The sequence below is a fragment of the Sphaerodactylus townsendi genome, linkage group LG02 (genome assembly GCF_021028975.2).
Source record: "Sphaerodactylus townsendi isolate TG3544 linkage group LG02, MPM_Stown_v2.3, whole genome shotgun sequence".
Classification (NCBI taxonomy): Eukaryota; Metazoa; Chordata; class Lepidosauria; order Squamata; family Sphaerodactylidae; genus Sphaerodactylus; species Sphaerodactylus townsendi.
The window spans coordinates 152624310-152643745 of NC_059426.1; the positions used below are offsets into that span (position 1 = coordinate 152624310).

Below are 19436 nucleotides of genomic sequence, written 5' to 3' on the forward strand. Positions count from 1 at the left end.
GAGGACAGCAAACCAAGGGGAGCAGAAACACAAAGTACAAGCTGAGTGCCAGAAGGTATCCCATAGAGAGGAACAAACCAAGGGTTGTTGCAGCCATGGAAAAATTCTCTCTACCACTGTCACCTTACTTCACTGTTCTGCTGCTCTTCTCAGTGTACATGCAAAGAGAGGCAGAAGGTATTGGTGCCTGTGCTTTCTACATAACTGCACTAACAGCAGGCCCTTCCAAAAGGTGTGTGTAGTCTTTTCTGGGAGTGAATAAGAAGGGCCCCATGACTCAAAAAGTAAAGCTTTACAACTGATGTGAGGATCCTGACCCATGAGATGAAACTCAGCGATATTCAGTCATAGCAATGTATATTTTAATACTCCATTGTTCTAACAAACAGGAGCTAATACCTTAAATGGATCAATACAACAAGGCAGCACAATGCAGTCTTTGGGTTAACCTTTTGATGTATATATTCTAGGAATGTGCAGCAAGATAGGACTAGCTCACAGACCTGCCAAATGAAAATCCCACTATATGAGGTACTGACACTACATGAGATGTCCTCACTTCACATTCCATGTCCAGTGTAACTTGGAGTTTATAAAAATGGAGAAAGGTCTATGTATGTATGGTACGTACATACATTGGTACCATACATACAATGTATGTTTGTTGCCCCACCATCTGTGGATCATCTGTTAAACACGTGCTTCCTGAGGCCTCTTCCTTATGTTCCAACAATAGTTTCTTAGGATTTGCACAGAATAAGTACTTAGAGGCATCAAAGCATTTGAGACCTGAGCTATTAGGGAAAGGCAAGCATATAAACACTTTAAATTAATACATATAGTCATTCTCAAGTGGTACATAATACACACATGTGTTACATTTGTACTACTGCGTTTCCATGACAGGTAAAAAAAAGGTTTTCATACTGCTTACTTTTAAGTACCATTGTGAACTATTGGATTATGCCTACAAAATGTTGGTGGAAAGTGCCATCAGCTCACAGCTGACAGTCTGACACCGCAATGAACAGAGGCCTGCTCTGCATTGCAACCTTGGACTTTCTTGGAAGTCTCCCATCCATGCTCCAACCAGGGCCAACTCTGCTCAGTGTATGAGTGCATATGTGATTTTACTGCCCTTTCTCCATGACCAGCTTGCTCTCATCTAGGCACCTGGCAACTTCATTCTCACGCCTGACATGCTCAGAAATACTCTGGTAAGTAAAAAAAGTTATAGTTATTTAATATCAATATTTACACCTTATATTGTTGTATGCACATGCTTGGTGAGGCGGTGTGGTAGTCATACATGTCTTTAGGTTGATATAAAATGCAAATGTGGCATGCCATGAACCAGAGTACCACTGGTCTGGAGGATGGAGCAAGGGGAATACCTTTCTCTTGAAGCCTTCTACCTATTCAGCCGACTTGAGTTCCCAAACATAGGTTTTCACTCAACATCTTTAACCTTTAAGATTAAAGTACACTATGGCTCATTCCGCACATGCAGAATAATGCACTTTCAGAGCTAAGCTTTTCCAGTGCTCTTTAGGCTGTGCAGGAGATGCGCCAAAATCCCACTTGCCAAACAGTTGTAGAAAGTGGTTTTGAAACGCATTATTTTAATGCCTATTGCGCGGAATGCCCGGGCGTTATGTATTTTGAAAAAGCATATTCTAAAGATCAATAGTATGTTGATGTATCAAGAGTGAAATGAAGACACACAAAAAATACTTTGTATGTAGCCAAGTTTATTTTGTTCATGGTAGAACAAATACATTGGAACATGTACATGATTCCAAAAATGTAAGCCCTTACTGGTTTTAAAATTCAAATCCACACACAAACATTTCAGCAAACCAAGACTTAAAAACAGTATGTATATTTTCCCTACACAACACAAGATATGACTTAGCTTCTTTCTGAAGCTGATACAACTCATCCACGACTTGACAAATAAAGAGGGTAAATTAAAAACTTGTAAAATACATGCATCTTTGTGAACATTTACACAAATACCTGCCAGTAAGTAAATATTAAAATCCTTTTGTTTATTTATGAATTGATGGATGGCAGTTTCAACTGAAACAATACTAAGCATCCAATAAAGATTAATGCAGCTTAACCTATATACAGTCACAAGGGGGAAAATACAGACATTTTCCATAAAATAATTGCAAAGGAGCCTATGTTCCACATTACACAATAAGTTAACACTTAAATTCTAGCCCAGCTAGAATGAACAATCCCAACTTCTCTTTTTTACTATTGTTAATTTTTTGCATATAAACTGTATAAATATTATACTTCAGGAAGAAGTCTGAATAAAAGGCTTTAATGTATATATTAGATTTGCATGGAAAAAAGGCTCCTTTATACACCCAGTAATAATCTGTAAATTAATAATTATAATTAAAAAGCTGACATGATACAAAGTTTGCATATTTAAAATAAGGTTTTCTACTGTATTTCCCAAAATGTATATAAGGAGAAATCCTAAGCAGGACTACGCAGAAGTAAGTCCCATTTTTTCAGTGGAATTTACTCTCAGAAAAGTGTTTTTAGGATTGCAGCCATAGTCTTCACAGATAAACATATATGTACAAAGGAAATACACATTAAAAACAATGCCAGAAGAGAGTGTCAAAGCATAAGAACAAGCACGTTCACTGCAAAGGTAAGAGAGGACTTAGTTGTTTGACCTACAGTTAATGCTCAAAAACAGCTCTTTCCTTAAGCCAAAAGGTTATTTCTGTCAACAGGTTCCAGCCCTCCTAGTATTATAGATATGCTTTGTGCTTTTTTCTTCTCGTTTTTGTGCACTCCTTTCAAACTGAATTTGCAGCTATCACCTCACTCCTAACTCTTAGAGCACGTGAGCAGCTAAGCTAATATAGCTTCAAGCTTAACACACTGTTAAACAGTCTTTCACTCCTAAAGAATCTACTGCACTGTCAAATATCCCATGCTATGTTCTGATGAAAACAGAACAGCAATTAAATTAGATGAGCAAGGAGACAACTTGGGAAAACTAACAACAAAAGGAGAAATCAGGGTTGACTTGACTTTGATTTTCCACACAGGCCAACAGTGAAGATCCAGTAATTTTTCATACTCAACCTACAAGTCATTTTTTACATTGGATGGGAGTACTGCATATAGAAACAGTCTATTATTTATTCATGCCTGTATAGCATTTCAGTGTACTGACATATATGGATTGCTCTATCCTGCATTTCAAGAAAAGCACACATAAAAGGTCTAAGTGTTCTGGTCAGTTGTCAAGTGGCAGGAGAATAGTTTCCTCTGCTTAGTTCAGGAATCACCATCAGTTTCCAATGAAAGGCTGTTACTATCAGAGGCCAAGTATGTTGCATATTCTATCCAGCTTCCACCCATTCTTTACAACTGGTAAACCCTGTAGGATGCTTAACTCAGATGCCTCTTACCAAGCCAATCTGTTATAGAAGAACCATATTACTGTCACTGGATCAGGGTAGAGATAACCCCTTTAATTTTATTAAGGGAGCTTACAACTGATATACAAAATTCATTCTAGAGACAATTCAGTCACACAAGTTCTAAAAGAAGCCATAATGAAACACTAATCATCAAGATAGAGTATTATAATTTAAGCTCATTTTTTCCTAGACTGCTTCATTAAATTAGTACAGTGAGGCATGTCTTCCAGATCCCAATTATTATTTATAAATACTACTATCACCTAGAAATTCACAAACTTCATCAATGAAGGATATATGGAGTGTCTCCAGCTAATTTTGTGATAGCATCAGATCTCAGGAGCTAAGCGAGTTGGTATTTGAATAGGAGGCCTCTGAGAAAGTCCAGGGTTGCTACGCAGAGGCTCATTCTGCACGGCATATTTATAACATGCTGCAATCGTTATAAATGAATTTGTTTTCCATTTTTCAAAAGGGAAATCAATTTCATTTATAATCTGCAACTTGTTATAAATATGCTGTGCAGAATGAGCCAGAGGCAGCCAGTAGCAAGCTACCTCTAAACCTCCTTTGCCCTGAAAACCCTACAGGGTTGCCATGAGTTTGAGAAGCCAAATCTTCTCAGAAATAGAGAAATAATAATTTAGTAAAATGTTTAAAGGAAGATTTTTTAAAAATCTAATTTAAAATACAGAGAAAAATGTTAATGTGTATCACCAACAAATTGTGCTTTCCAACATCATAGTTATTCCTGTAAAATATATTTAGAAATAGCAAGGCGTTCACTTTGTGCAGTCTTCAAAAATTAAGTGAGATATCCTAAGACTCTATGCCTTTCTCATTCCTTTTCATTCTTATCTCTATAATTTGCCAAATATATAATTATTATATAAAACTAACTTTCCTATCCCACTACCTGATTTGTGCAGGTGGGACCTATAGCACAAGCTCAGTTAAATAGTGCAAAATTCTGGAGCCACTTTGTACGGACAACCTAAATTAATTTTATGAGGAAGAGGAGAGACATGAAATAAATAAAATCTAAGCCAACACATCTATACAAGAGGACCTAATACAAATATTTCTCTTTCAGATATAACTATCACATTCACAAGAAGATACTCTAATGAAAGAGACTTGTAACAGTAAGGAAAGGCCTTGCATTCTTATCTGAACTAGAGAGGCAGCAATGGCATTTAATACCCTTTTTCAAATTAAAAGTTTACATTTTGGAGCCACCTGAAACAACTAGTTACCTCTGGATGAAGCTACATATCCCCTTCTCCTCAAAAACTGCATCCAAGTTGCGTTTTACAATGTGGATGTGCATCCACATCTGTATCAGCTATGTACAGAAGCCTTCTCTAACAAACAACTCTCCCATCTTGGACAGGGTGGTTAAGTATACTCTTTTCAGGATTACTGGAATGGGTACATACCGAGATACCTACAAAACAATAAAATTCATTGATGAGAAAGGGAAAAGTACAGAATTCAAAAAATTCCATCCAAGGAGAGTATAAAAAATCTTCAACATTCTCAACAAAACACTTGTGTGTCTGTTCCTTGTTAAAATATATAATTTACCTAAAATATGTAACCTGGGCTTTTGACAAGGTACCTCAAAAACTGAACAAGCTTAGCTGTCATGGAATAACAGGATGGGTCCTCTTAAAGCTTGGTTAAACGGAAGGAGGCAGAGAACAGGAATAAATGGACAGTTCTCACAATGTAGAATAGCAAGGTGTGGGGTTGCACAAGGATTGGTATTAGGACCTCCGGTATTTTTAATTTGTTCACGGATGATTCAGAATTGGAGGTCAGCAGTGAAGCCTGCAGCCAAGTTTGCAGATAGTACCAATTTATTTAAGATAGTAAAAACCATGGTGGATTGTGAAAAGCTACTGGAGGATTTCCGAAAAGGCAACAACTTGGCAAATGAAGTTCAATACGACAGGAGTAGGGTGATGCATATTAGAACAAAAATGCTAATTTGAAATATATGCTACCAGGGTCTGAACTATGCCAGTCAATGAATGATTTGGAAAGGGACTGAAAACAAAGCAACCAATGTTGTTATCCCCTATAATGAGGCCTTGTTTCTCCATAACTCAAAAAGGACATTGCAGAGCTAGGTAAAGTACAATGAAGGGATTAGGGTACTGAAGTACTTTTCCTATGAGGAAAGGCTGGACAGCCAGGAACTTTTCAGTCTAGATAAAATACAGCTGCATACAGGTTTGTAAATGGGATGGGAAAAGTGGATAGGAGATTTTTCTCAATATCCCATAATCTAGAACTTGAGGCAGACAATGAAATTATTGAGAAATAGGTTCAGAACATACAAAAGGAAATATTTACTTAGAGTAATTAAATGGTGCAATTCACTGCCAGTGGAAGTAATAATAGCCATAAGCATAGACAGCTTTGAAAGGGGGTTAGACAGATTAATGGAGAAGAGGTCCCTCAACAACCACTAGTCATGGTGACAAGTTATTATGGAGCAGCTAAAAGTGATCCAGATAACACCTCTGAGGGTAGATCTTTGGTATGCACTCACACAGCAATATTCTGCTGCTAAGAAAAGGTGTTCCTTTCCCAAACAAGTATTTCCACGGTTAATCACAAACGTTTAGTGAAAGTGTTCCATGAGTGTCAGGACCAGGCACCTAATGAACACTATAATTCACATCAGACGTAATGAACTACAACCAAATCCATCTCATCCTGCCACCATTCTCCTGCCTTTATTATGAACTTTCATTCTATAAGCTTTTACTAGATTTCTTAACAAACTTGTTAGATATGTGGTTTTTATTGTACAGTACAAAAAGACTTTCCTCCTTCAGCAAAATAAATGATTGCAATGGTCGTATTCTTTTTTCCCCAAAAACAAATGCTATATTTTTCTCTGCAAGACTATTCTTCCATCTGCATTCCCACAATCTACTACATGGGGAACGGATAATGAACCAGTAGTGATGGAGTGAGGACGGTGAATGTTAATTACTAAGGGTCTGATCTATGGCTTGCATAACATCTAATTTGGCTCTCAGTGAACAATCCAGTTTTTTAATCATTTGGAAAGGCCCAATATGTAAGTGCCCTGCTATGCAATTTGCCCTGGAAGCAATTATGTTTTCATCGCTGAAGAAAACACTCAGCTTTAGCAATAAATCGACTACTGATTTTTCAGATCATGTTTCTGAGATTGTTCACTTCAGGCACCATTGTGAGTAAATGGGAAGAGAGGGATTGCATGTCGGCATACTTCACTTCCAGAGACACGTAGACACTAGAATTTTACAAAAAACTTTATGGTAAAACTTGTTTTTACTGGAAAAGACATGTTTGCTAGTGCAATGCCAGGGGACTAGGCCCTATCAAATTTCTCCCAAGGGTTGCCACTTGCAACCCTGTCTATATTGTACGATGCAAACTAGAATACATTTAATGGTTAATGCAACCATGCTGATCCCAGAATTGTACATACACTTTTTTGTGCTGATGCCAATCTCATCATATCTCGGAAGCCCTGGTTAGTATTTGGATGGAAGACAGGCAAGAAAGTCCAGGATTGTGATGCAGATGCAGGCAACGACATACAATGACAAACCTCGGAACGTCACTTGCCTTCAAAAGCTTACAGGGTGGTCCACCACAGTTAATACTACGTCCTAAACTGAATATAAATTTACTCACTGAAAATTTAAATATCTGCAAAAACAAAAGCATCGTGTCTTGTTTTAATTGCCCATTTCGAAAGCTGTATTCTTGGTTGTACTGGTATACAAGAGTTCCCGCTTCAAAACACAACTGAATTTTCTGAAAAGTTCAACTAAAGTTGGCAGAATTAGCCCAACTGCTTTTCCATGTGTTTCCACATAAAAGTCCATATGCAAAAATCAAAGAAAAAATTAAAAGTAGTACTCCAAGATTTTAAAAGTATAACCAAAATGAAACGGAAGTCTCTAATACCAAGTCAAAATGCAATTTTGCTTATATATTATGGATTGTTATTTGATGGTATGTTATGTAGAGAAGCTGACACAATGAACTATGATGAAGACATACTGAACCTTATTTCAGCAACAAACTTGGCAGGCAGATTACAACTATCCTAGTTGAGTAGCATACCAGGAGGAAAACAGTATGTGGGGCACAGGTGGATATAAGTCTATCTCTGCAGTACTTTATCAGCTTCAAGGAGGCATGACTTTTTAATTTTTGCCAATGACATAGTCACCCTAGCAGTTTTAAAACACGTCCCAGATGGTTTTCAGTTGTCCTACACTGTTTCTTTTACCTACTTTCTGATTGCTGAAAGTTATGGAAGTAGGATACATACAGGAAACTACATATTAATGCTCACCATGCTGAAGGTAAAAACAAAATGAAACAGGAGACAAAACCCAAATAGGAAACTTTCTTAAAATATTCCTTTTGGAGCTCATTAACTACTAATTGAATCATGTAATCCACTACAAAACCTTCCTAAGAGCTTTAGGCAAGGGAGGGTGGATTGACATGTTTAAGAATCCTTAAGGGTTCTTTCTGCTTAGTATGGCTAGAGCATACCACAACCAGGTTATCATCATCCCCTGCATCCACTAATTGTACATACAGTTTTTCTAAACTTCTAAAGTATATCAGTGAACATTTTGCATACACTGTATTTATAGAGCCTAAAATCCACACCTATTGTGTAAGGCCACAATGACATATTTTTATTTATAAAGAGCTGACCTTACCATTTATGCATTTGAAAAATATATAACTTATATTTGGTATATTCATTAATATTTAATTCTGATATTTGGGATACTTAAATATTAAAATGATACATGACATCTAAATATTCAAGGTCTAATTAACGAACACATTTAAAGGCTATAACGTACCATGTCCCATAATTACATTTGGACACTAGAAAATAATATAGCCTGCACAAAATATTTAAATATACTACTGATAAATAAAAATTTTGAAATGGTTAAAACGTGTTTTCACCATTGTTACAAACACTTACCCATTAGACAACAATTCTTTGATATGTCCACATTTATTAGAAAATCAGCGGACATAGCTCAATTAAAAGATCCCCCCCAAATTCCACTTCGGGTTTCTTTTCTCTTTTAGTGTAGATTGTAAACCCATAAGCTTTTTATGAAGTGCTGAGCTGTTTCAGAGCCTTATAAATTATAAATATTAGTATCATAGGTGCCAGGGAAAGTTGATGCCAGTAAAAACAAACAAGCTTCAAGGAGACATGAATACTGAGTTATGATGCTGTTCCTGTTTTAATGGATTTTAATGCACTTTTGATTGATATTGTTGTATTATGTTTTATCACTACTTGTTGTTGGTTTTATTGTACACCGCCCTGAGCCCTTCGGGGGTAGAGCGGTCTATTAAATGTAATAAATAATAATAATAATAATAATAATAATAATAAATGAACCAGGTCAGTATAAATTCATATGTAGGTAAATTCATATGAGTAAATCCAATCCAATTTTAGTGTGATGACATCTATCATCCAATTAGCTGTGCTTGGAGCTGGGGATCTCTATGCATAAAACGAACATTAAACAATGAAGGATGAACAATTGAGGTTCCACACAAACACTGCATCACAAGTTTCAGAAACAAACATCAGCCTATTTGTTATGCAACTTGCTGAGATAAACGAATGTGAGAAAAAAATTAGCAGAAAAGGTTTTTTTTTACCAACATCTCTCAGCATAATAGGAAGGGAACCAGGAGAGAAGTCAAAGGCTATGAATATGCTGTTGCTTTTGGAGAATACAGAATAGGGATTTCAATGGTTGCACTGCTAATTTTGACAGACGAAATCTCACTAGCCTTGGAAAATACAGTAAAAGCTTTGCTATATTATATTCCTTGGGAATGGGAGTTGCTGTTTAATCAAATATGCTACATATTCAAAGCTTATTGCTGTGTCTTTCCCACTGTCCAGGGGAATCCACAACAACCAAACTTCTATCCCATGGGAAAGATTATGGTGACAGCCCCCAATCTTGCAGACCCTCACCTCCTCCCAAAGCAATCCTACACAGCAGGCAGAAAAATTGGTCACCTGCCCAGGAGCTCTCTCAAAGAACTGGCTCCTGGTGGCTCAAAGTAGGATGAGGGGGGAAGGAATCATTTCAGGATGACATCAGCTAGCAGTCCTTGCTGTCAGAAACATTCTGTCTAGTACAATTTTATTCCACCATTCACCCATAAGCTTGGAGCAGCATACACGCTGCTACTTTTCTCTGGCTTTTACTTACAACTGGCTCTGGGTCATCCACTGAGTATTATGGATGCGTAGGCATTTGAACCACTTCCCCCAGATTCCAGTTCAGCACTCTAACAACTACACAGTAAGACAGTTGTTCCACCAGGTGTACGATTGAGACAGCTCTAGTACCATCTGGCCTCCCCATCCCCTTTCCATCATGCTGCATGAATCAGTGTTAACTCTCACAGGATTGTATGCATTTTTTCACCATTTTGGAAAATTGGAAATTAGTAAATTATTAGAACATTTTAATGTTAGTAGGTTCTGTTTTTAAATGTATGTTGTGAGCTGCCCCAAGTCCGAAACAGGAAGGGTGGCCTATTAAATCCAATGAAATGAATACATACATACATATTGCCTTATGAGCTGACTCTACTCTGCTGTGTCTGATCAACCCTTCATTGTTTCCATGTACAGTTAGGAAAAAGGATGTTTGTTTATCTTAAATGCATTCTGTATAATTTTACTGAAAAAAGAATAGGATGCTCCAGAGTGTTTAGAAGTATACTTAGCAGGGATGTAGGGGAAGAAAATGGTGCCCATGTACCGCCCCCTGCCCCCACCCCCCACTTACCTTTTCTGCTGACTGAAAACAGCTTTCTCCCGGCTGAAAATGGGCTGGGCTGATGGGGCGGGGCAAGGTGTGGCAAGGGGAGAAGGGAGCTGGGGCGATTTCCCACACAAACACCAGCATACGCCTGGTGCATGGCGCACCCCCTTATAGCTACGCCTCTGATACTTAGAAATATACTTTAACAATTTTTGTCCTTATAAGCACACCTATTCCTCCGTTTACAAGTAGTTTATAAGATATAAATTTTGATCCATCTCTGCTCACCTTGGCTATAATCTCATATGGAGATTATATGGAGATGAAAGATCTTGGCTCAGTACAGAGAGCTGGAATACCTTGAAGCTATCCTAATTTTTTTCTTTTTTTACTACAACTGTGCTAAAAATGAAACTTTAGGGGAAAAGGGTATGTCACCCAAGCTTCATGTGCAGAACTGGGACAGGCTATTTGGCCCTACAAAAGAAAGACACCAGGAGACCTTATATGGGTAAGGCAGTGGAACTCAGAAATGAGGCATTTAGGATCTTATCCTCATATTATTTTCTTGGTCAAAAATGCTTTTTCCTACTGCTTTAAGTTCAGTTGGGGGAAAGGAATGAAACAATCAATAATGGACCCGGTCTTCCTGCCCCCCTCCAATGATTAGCAGCATGGGTGGGGAGGATTTATTAGAAATGGTGGGGAAGGGGTTTACTCCCAATTAAAAAGTATTGGATTTATATATCCCCTTTCTCTCCTGTAAGGAGACTCAAAGGGGCTTACAGTGTCCTTTCCCTCCCCCCCCCAACAAACACCCTGTGATGTAGGTGGGGCTTAGAGAGCTCAGAAAAACTGTGACTAGTCCAAGGTCACCAGCTGGCGTGTGTTGGGAGTGCACAGGTTAATCTGAATTCCCCAGATAAGCCTCCACAGCTCAAGCAGCAGAGCAGGGAATCAACCCCGGTTCTCCAGAGTACACCTGCTCTCAACTACTATGCCACTACTGCTCCTTTTAATGCCTCAGACCCAATCAATACATACCAAACCCTGCCACAACTGCTTTTTAGAATCCCAACTGTAATTTCAGTCCCTGAACTCTAGCATCATAAGTAGTGTGGCCTATACTCCGTACCCATTTCAGTTTCACCAAAGAAAGTCTGTGTCCCAGTAGTACAAAAATAGTTCTGTGAGCATTCGTGATAGCTGCCTGTGCAAGAGAACTATGGAAATATAAACACATGCCCTTTCCTGAGAAATCTTAGCAAATACACTGTATAAATTACTTTATGCACTGTATACAAGGCTACCAACTATTAATAAAGTTATTCTAATATAAAAAGTCATTTCTTTTTATTTACCCTTATGGGATGAAGAATGCAAAAGAATTAGTTTAAACTACATATAAATTTAAATAAGGCTTTATTATATGGAAGGTTTATGATATTGTAGCTTAACCTACTTTTAAAATAAAATCTCAGTGGTTTAGCAGACAACTTTGTTCATGTTATATTTTAACATGAAGAAGGTTGAGCCAGCATATATCCACAAAATAGTTGTGTGCTCAAATTCATGGAAATTAAAAAGCAAAGCCTCATAGAGATATTAATATACCATATATAAACAATACAATTTGGTAGCACGGATAAACCATTGTGACCAGATGTGTTTTGGCCAACAGGCCTTCCACAGAGGCTCATATAATATATACCCACATACTAAGATAAATATACAGTATATCTTGTCTTTTGTACGTGTGTATATATTTTCTGAAACCACTGAAGAAGGCCTTTCAACTGAAACGCAACTGTTCACAACAGTTTATACATGCTACCTAATTGTATTTTTTATATATGGTGGTTTCAATACCTTTAAGAAGCTTTGGTTTTTATGAATTTGAGGACACAATAAACAAACTACTGTTTTGTAGATTTATGCTAGCTCAGCCTTTCCAGTTCCTTACCTGTGTTTTGGGGTTGGGTTTGAATCCATTCTTTACATTTTGTAAATACATGTGGTATTTACTGAACACCAAAGAAAACCAAAGAGCCCTGTGGCACAGAGTGGTACACTACAGGAAACTCTGCTCATGACCTGAATTCGAGTCCAATGAAAGTTGGTTTCAGGTAGCTGGCTCAAGGTTAACTCAGCATTCCATCCTTCTGAGCTCAGTAAAATGAGTACCCAGTTTGCTGTGGATAAAGTGTAGATGATTGGGGAAGGCAATGGCAAACCATTCCGTACACAAAGTCGGTCTAGTAAATGTTGTGATCTGATGTCACCCCATGGGTCAGTAATGACTCAGTTCTTGCACAGGGGACTACATTTACCTAAAGAATTGTAGCTCAACTCCCTGGTGATATATGCATAATTAATGATAGGAAAATGTTTCATTATATAGAAGTCATTTTCCCAACAAAAGGATTCATCAGTGAATCGCTCAAACACAAAAATTGGCAAGTGTTCAGTATCACAGCCATGCTGCAAACATATCATAAGAGTGCCAAGTAATCTCTCTATTTTAGAAACAAGTAATTAATGCAAACTTCTATCTTGTCCATGCTTCCATGGGCCTAATGTTTAAGTTTCTAGACACAGTGTGGAAGCCAAGGCACATCTGGTGGACAAGCTATCAGTTATGAGCAGTATGGAATTATTATTCAAACGTAAAAAGCACACAATAGGATCCTACATTATTAAATCACTATAGCAACCTCAGGAGTCAAAGCAATTAAGGCTGCAATAATATGCACACTTGCTAGGGAGTAAGCCTCAAAAAACTCAGATGAGCTAACTTAAGTAAATATGCATTATATTGAGATTGTACATCCTGAGACCATGAGAAGCATTCTGGCTTCTGCCACCACATTTTCAAGGTCACCTCTGAAACAGGAGGGCTAAAGTTACACTTTTTTTCCGTTAAAAAAATTGGATTTAAAAGATCCTATCAAGAACCAGATTAGCTACACACAAAAGTATCTCTTGGGCCTCCACTGAAAACGCTGTTCATTAGATTACCAAAAAACAAACAAAACACACACATACACACACACACATGCTGTGTTCAAAGGATTTTGTTCCCTCAAAATCCATTCACAAATCTGCATTCGATTTCTCAAAGACAGGTAACAGATGCAACTATGTAAACAAACCATTTATACAAATACCTAGAAGAATAATATTTTGCATAGGATCTGATTTAAGGTATTCTAAAATACAACAAGGTATTAATAAAACGTATCAGGCAGACTCTATTCATACAAATAGCTATGCATAAAATTTACTGTACACATGGTCCCACTGAATTCAAAATAGACCACTCAGTGCTTCATTGCAAAACCAGAGGATGTGACCTTTAGAAGTGTTCTGCACATGTTAACAAATTATGCTTCACAATTTAAGGTATTACCAAAGATGCATCAGAAAGAGTCACTTTATGACCCCCAATATTCCTACCAATAATCTACATATATAAAAAGCTAACAGTGGGTTTGTTGCTGACAGGTAATCTTCCAAATTACTGGACTGATTGCTCTGAAATTTTCACACAACGTCGCATTCATGTGCAGCCAGGTTTTCATACTGTTTCCACACCTCCTGTTGTGTACATGCCACACCTGTGACAGTTGGAACCACAGCTCTGTTCCGCAACAGCGCCATCTGCTGGCCGTCAAAGCAACACCCTCTTATAAAAGGGAAACCACCATGCTGCCTTTGAAAACCCCTGCCATCTGGAGTGAAAGGGATGGGGCCCACCATCTGGACATGGCCCACCCACCCTAGCGGAGGAAGGGGAAGGTGAGGGAGGGCCCGGGGTTTTGCTGGACCAAACGCTCTGAAATTTGAACGCAACATAGCTCATGCCTCCCAGAGTGTTTTAAGCTACTTACCTAGCTCATGTACCACACCTGGCCCAGGTAAACCATGATAACAAGCTGCATTCTGCCTAGTTCTCCCCCCATATAGGAACTAATTATTATTATTATTAATAATAATAACAACAACAATAATAACAATAATAATAATAAGATGAGCCTAAACTTTTTGCAGCGTTACATTTTCCAAGACTTAAAGGAGCGGTCAGAGAACATTGCCGACAATAAACAAAGGGTGCTTAATGATCTTGTGAAGTGGCGGGGAAAAAAGAAAAAATTTAAGGAGATGGTGAATGTGCAATCGAGAAACTGGAATGTCGTAAAAAACAACTTGAAGAAGAAAGGCAATTTGAACAGAGGAGACAGGCTCTGGTAAGCACTCAAATTGGCTTCTGCAGGTGTACTCTAATCTGGAGAACTACACAATGCTTCTTCTTTCCCACCAGAAACAACCACCGTTCAAGCCAAAAGAACTCAGTAAAACCATGCCTTTGCAGAAGTGTAAGGATCACAACTTTCATTTACCCCCTATTTCGAAAATTATAGATTTTTTATGGGGAGGTGTTTGGGGGCAGGGCCCGCCCCTGGGGGATGGCCACGCCTCCCCAAGCCTCAGTGCTTATAAAAGCCGCTCTCCGTGGGCAGGGACGGCAGACGCCCCCCCCCCCCCCGCCACCAGCTGGGCTCGCAGCCGGCAGCTCCTTTGGACAGAGGCATAGCTAGGGAAAATGGAGCCTGGTGCAAAATCTGAGTTTTGCGCACACCGCCCCCCCCCCTCCCCTAAGAACAAGCCTGCTGGATCAGACCAGAGTCCATCTAGTACTACATATTACTGAAGCAGAATACAGTATGTACAAGTATAGCACAGTGTTTCATAGAAAGTTCCTTTAGTTTTCCCAGTGCATAATGGCTGAAAGTTAAAACCTGCCCCAACATGATAGAGGGCAAAATCTGAGGAGTTCTGCATATAGGAATGAGAAAACAAAAGCTTTAATATTGCCAGGTCGGATGGTGCTATCAATTTGTAATTTTCATCAACATTACTAGAGCAGATTACACAGCACCTTTGAGAAGCACTCATCACCTTATTGTTACTCATCAAGACTCATTATATGCATATCAAGCCATGCAGTTGCTATGTAGCATGAAAAAATCTGAATACTTTGCTACAGCTATATAGCAACTTGTAAAATATACTGGGTATCACTGCATGCACAATTTTTGGGCCCACAATGTAACAGAATTACGGAATTCCACTTTAAAATGTTATATTTAAAAACTAGGCATAATGCATAAGTTACAAATAACTGTTCAGAAAATGTTTAAACACATTTTAATTCTGAATGCTTAAGAAAATGGCAGGCTCATTTTAGAAACAAATCAGTGCTTTTGAATTACTGGGGAAAAAAACCCTCCTAAAGTATTATTTGAAAGCAGCAAACACAAAATGCCCCAAACCGAAGGTAAAAGAATGTGTCATTTACTGCATACCAGAAACCAAACTCTTGCACTAGCCAAATGTTACTTATATCTTATGCATTCATTTCACATGCTACAGAAGATAAGAGGGTTGGGCTTGATTATTCTCATGCATGTGTCCTGCAGAAAAACCACAGGTGCTGCCCAAGGGGAAAGATTTTTTAAAAACCCTAACAATATGTTTTAGTACCAGACACTTCAGCTGGTCACATTTCAATTGTACGGAAATTTCCAAAGACAGCCTAGCCACAATGCAGTCAAAGTTGGATGCATCGGGGGCTGCCATGGCTGGGCAATGGAGATTCGAGACCTTGCAGGGCTGCTTCCATTTCCTTAATTTTGTGTTTCTTACCAGCAACATATAAAAATGTTCTGGAACATGTAGTTCTTAGCTGGATTCTGGTGATATTCATAGCAGTTTAACATGCCCGATTATGAATTAGGACTGAACTCGAACATTTAAAAAGACACTTTGTAAAAAAATGTATACCTAATGAAGTAGATATTGAAATTAACAAACATTGCTGTGCTAAAGGGAATAGAAATATCTACAAATATACAGCCATTTCCCTGCCTTTCAGTCAGAGAACTGGAAGATGGTCTCTGGAGTATTGCTGTCTGTGGGATTTGCTGGCTGCAGTGTCTTTGTAGGAGTAGTTTTACCATGTGAATGAGAAGAGGACGAATGAGAACTTTCGCTGGAACTGCTGCGTGTTTCTGTGCTTGTGCTTGTTTTTTTCATCTTCCTTCTTTTGGCAAGAGGTGCCTTGTCAACATTCTGAAGGCAAAAGCCTTCCCTCTTGTACTTGTTAAAGGCCTGTTTCAGAAGTACAAATAAAATTATTTAAACCAGAGTCAGGGCTCAGTGTATTACCAACAGAAGAACTAACAATATTTTGCCTAAGCAATCACCATACAAATCCTCAAAGAACTAAGGCGGATTCCACATGGGCCAAAACAGCGGTGTTAAAATGGTGTGAAAGGGGTGTAAAATGGTTTAAAATGGTGTAAAAGGGTTTACACCGTTTTCACACTGCTGTTTTTGGCCCATGCAGAATCCTCCTCAGAGATTACTACGGTTCATTCCACACAGAATATTTATAACTAGTTGGAATTGTTATGAATGAACTTGTTTTCCCGAATGGAAAACGAATTCATTTATAACTATTGAAACTAGTTTTAAATATACTGTGCAGAATGAACCTACATTTCTAACAAATATATACCAAGATGTATTGATATAGGGATACTATTCCAGAGAACTGGAGAAGTATTTTAATAAGTAGGACAACAACCAAAGTAGACAGAAAACTCCAAACAATTTCTATGTAGACATTTTAATTTAACTCTACTAACAGTTACCTTTAAGTAAGGGGTTCTTCCCCGAGAAAGGAGGTGCTTAAAATACAGGAAATGTCAAGAAATTTTTCTGAAGTTGAATGAGGAGACTTCCTAAGCCACAAGGTACAAGACTGACTTTTTCCCACTCCCTCCTTAAGAAAGCTTCAGCAGTTGTCTGGTGTTCAGATAACTACCTGAGTCACATCTATTGGGAATTCTTATATTAACTGGTCCAGATTTCAGACAAATGGATTTGGATAAATTTACCGAGCTACACACGAAGGAAGTATAAAGATAAAGCTTTTTCATTTCAAATGCTGATGAGGAGTAGCAACTTCTTTGAAAGGAGATTTGTTTTGTTTTTTAAAAAAAATCATTTTATGGAAATCATTAAAAGAAAGGAAGGAACTAAGGAAAGCCTTAAAAAGTGCTACTGAAGTAGAAGGGAAACCATAGGTTTATTCATATTTTTCAATCTCTTTTATCTGATGTCTATTGTAAATTCTGAATGTCTTAGAGAGCAAATTGTTATTTCTTATTAAGTAACATCTGCTCTAAGACATTGAGAGGTGACACACTGAACATCTAAACAAACTTTTCATTATGTATATGTATTATTTTCATAATTATAATCTTAGGATATTTGTTTTTACTATTTTCCAGTGTCAATGTGATGGATGCACTCACAAAAGAGCCCCCTAGTTCGAACTCAACCAATAAGGTGGACAAATATGCAGAAAATTTGTTTACAGGAGGAAAGAATTACCCACAGAAACCAGGACTGGGCTCTGACAACTCTCCATTGTGGCTGTGGTACCAACAGCAGCTTCCAGTCCAACTGTTCCATTCCTCACAACTCCTACACTGTTCCACTACTTCAACAGCAAGTATTGCATGTTCAAAAAGCCCCAGGGGACTGCGACAGAGAAAGGAAAGGTGCTAGGCCAAAAAAGCCAAGAAGAAATATGCCCGAGTTCCAGCCAAGACCAATATTTTTTGTGCATGTTTACGACCTAAAATGTGCCTTACTTTAAACTAGAAGACAGATTGACATAAGCGCCATGATTTGCTATTTCGAAAGTAAGATTACACAAGCTTACATTAAAGGTTGCTTTGACGTAAGAGTGGACAGCAGCTCCTGAAGATCCTAAATTGTCTGGAGTCATTAATGGGTTGGATGACAGCTGGCTGCCATCTTGAAGCCATTCATTGTATCTCAAACTGGTCATTTTAATTCGCTTATTTGGATCTACTGTAAGAAGTCCTATTAGGAATTAGGCGTTTTAAAAGCAATGAGTTACTATTTATCTCTTAATTGTTCTTACGGAATATTATATAAACAAACGAAATGCTGGTTTATGACTATATATCAAAACAGTTCAAGAACTTTTAAGATTGTAGAAATCAATTTTCTTGGAGTGAAAATTCATATTAGAAAAATTATTCATAACAATTTACAATCCTGTACTTGTAGAAATTTCAGGAAATTATTTTAGTGCTACATAACTAGAGGATCTAGGTAGCTAGAGTCCAAAGCTGATATACTTCTCTAAAATGTACCATTTGCCTAAAGAAATATTAATTAGCAAGACTCCCTACAAACCAGTTGCATCCAAGGCTTCCATGCATACCTTTATAAGCTACTCCTTTTCCCAGAAGCCTCTGTGTTCAGCAATTTTTGTGATCGGTTCAGTATATTTTAAGTCCTCTTAAAGCCTCGGAGGGAGGCTTATGTTCAGAAACCAGAGATGTAGGTGAGGACACAGAAGCTTTGTCGTAGGACGGGCAGCCCCATCTAATGGGCCAGGAGCCCACTGCAATGCTGAACCCATGTCAGCTCCCAACTAGCCCTTCTGGAGGCATGGGAAGGCTACAAACACAAAAAACCCTCCCTACTACCAGAAAGCCCCCGCTGGGACAAAGATGGCATCACTCCAAAGTCCTGGCTGCCAGGACAACAGAGGCAATGGCTGCAAGGAAGCCAACTGGCATCAGCTCCTCCCCTGGCCACGTCCCCCACTGCAGCAGTGGCGGGTGCGCAGGGATGCTGGTGCAGTGTTTCATGCCATGTCCTATCACTGTGGAGAGCTGTGGCATCCACGCTTAGACAGATTTGTCTCTTCACCAGGGCAAGTCCCCTGGGGAGGGCAATTTGGCCAGCACGGCCCTCACCACTCCCAATGGTGGAGTCGCCTTCCTTCTGGATGGGGCCATCAGAATCGGAAGGCAATTCTTGCTCATCATCCAAGAATAATACTGATACAGCAGCCAGAAACTCAGGATGGTGTTTGAATGTGAAGGCTGCAAGACTTCTTTATGTTTATATACACAATCATTTTGTTCTAGTGTGTATATTATTCTGGGAAGATGGGAAAAATTGTTTAGATGGTTGAAGTTCAAGATTTTTAGTGAGTCAGTTTTAT

At 38.5% G+C, this 19436-nt stretch overlaps 1 protein-coding gene across 2 annotated transcripts in view; it reads right to left on the reverse strand.

Annotated features, from left to right (window-relative positions):
* Window positions 1-14236: 14236 nt before the first annotated feature.
* RPS6KA5 (ribosomal protein S6 kinase A5) overlaps window positions 14237-19436 on the reverse strand; it is a 37865-nt gene continuing 32665 nt past the window's right edge. For both annotated transcript variants that reach the window (XM_048485197.1, XM_048485196.1), the window contains 2 exons: window positions 18114-18277; window positions 14237-16489 (listed from right to left, as the gene is read on the reverse strand). In XM_048485197.1, the coding sequence (XP_048341154.1) occupies window positions 16250-16489; window positions 18114-18277 (404 nt within the window). In that variant the 3' untranslated portion in view covers window positions 14237-16249. The remainder of the gene's footprint in view (window positions 16490-18113; window positions 18278-19436) is intronic.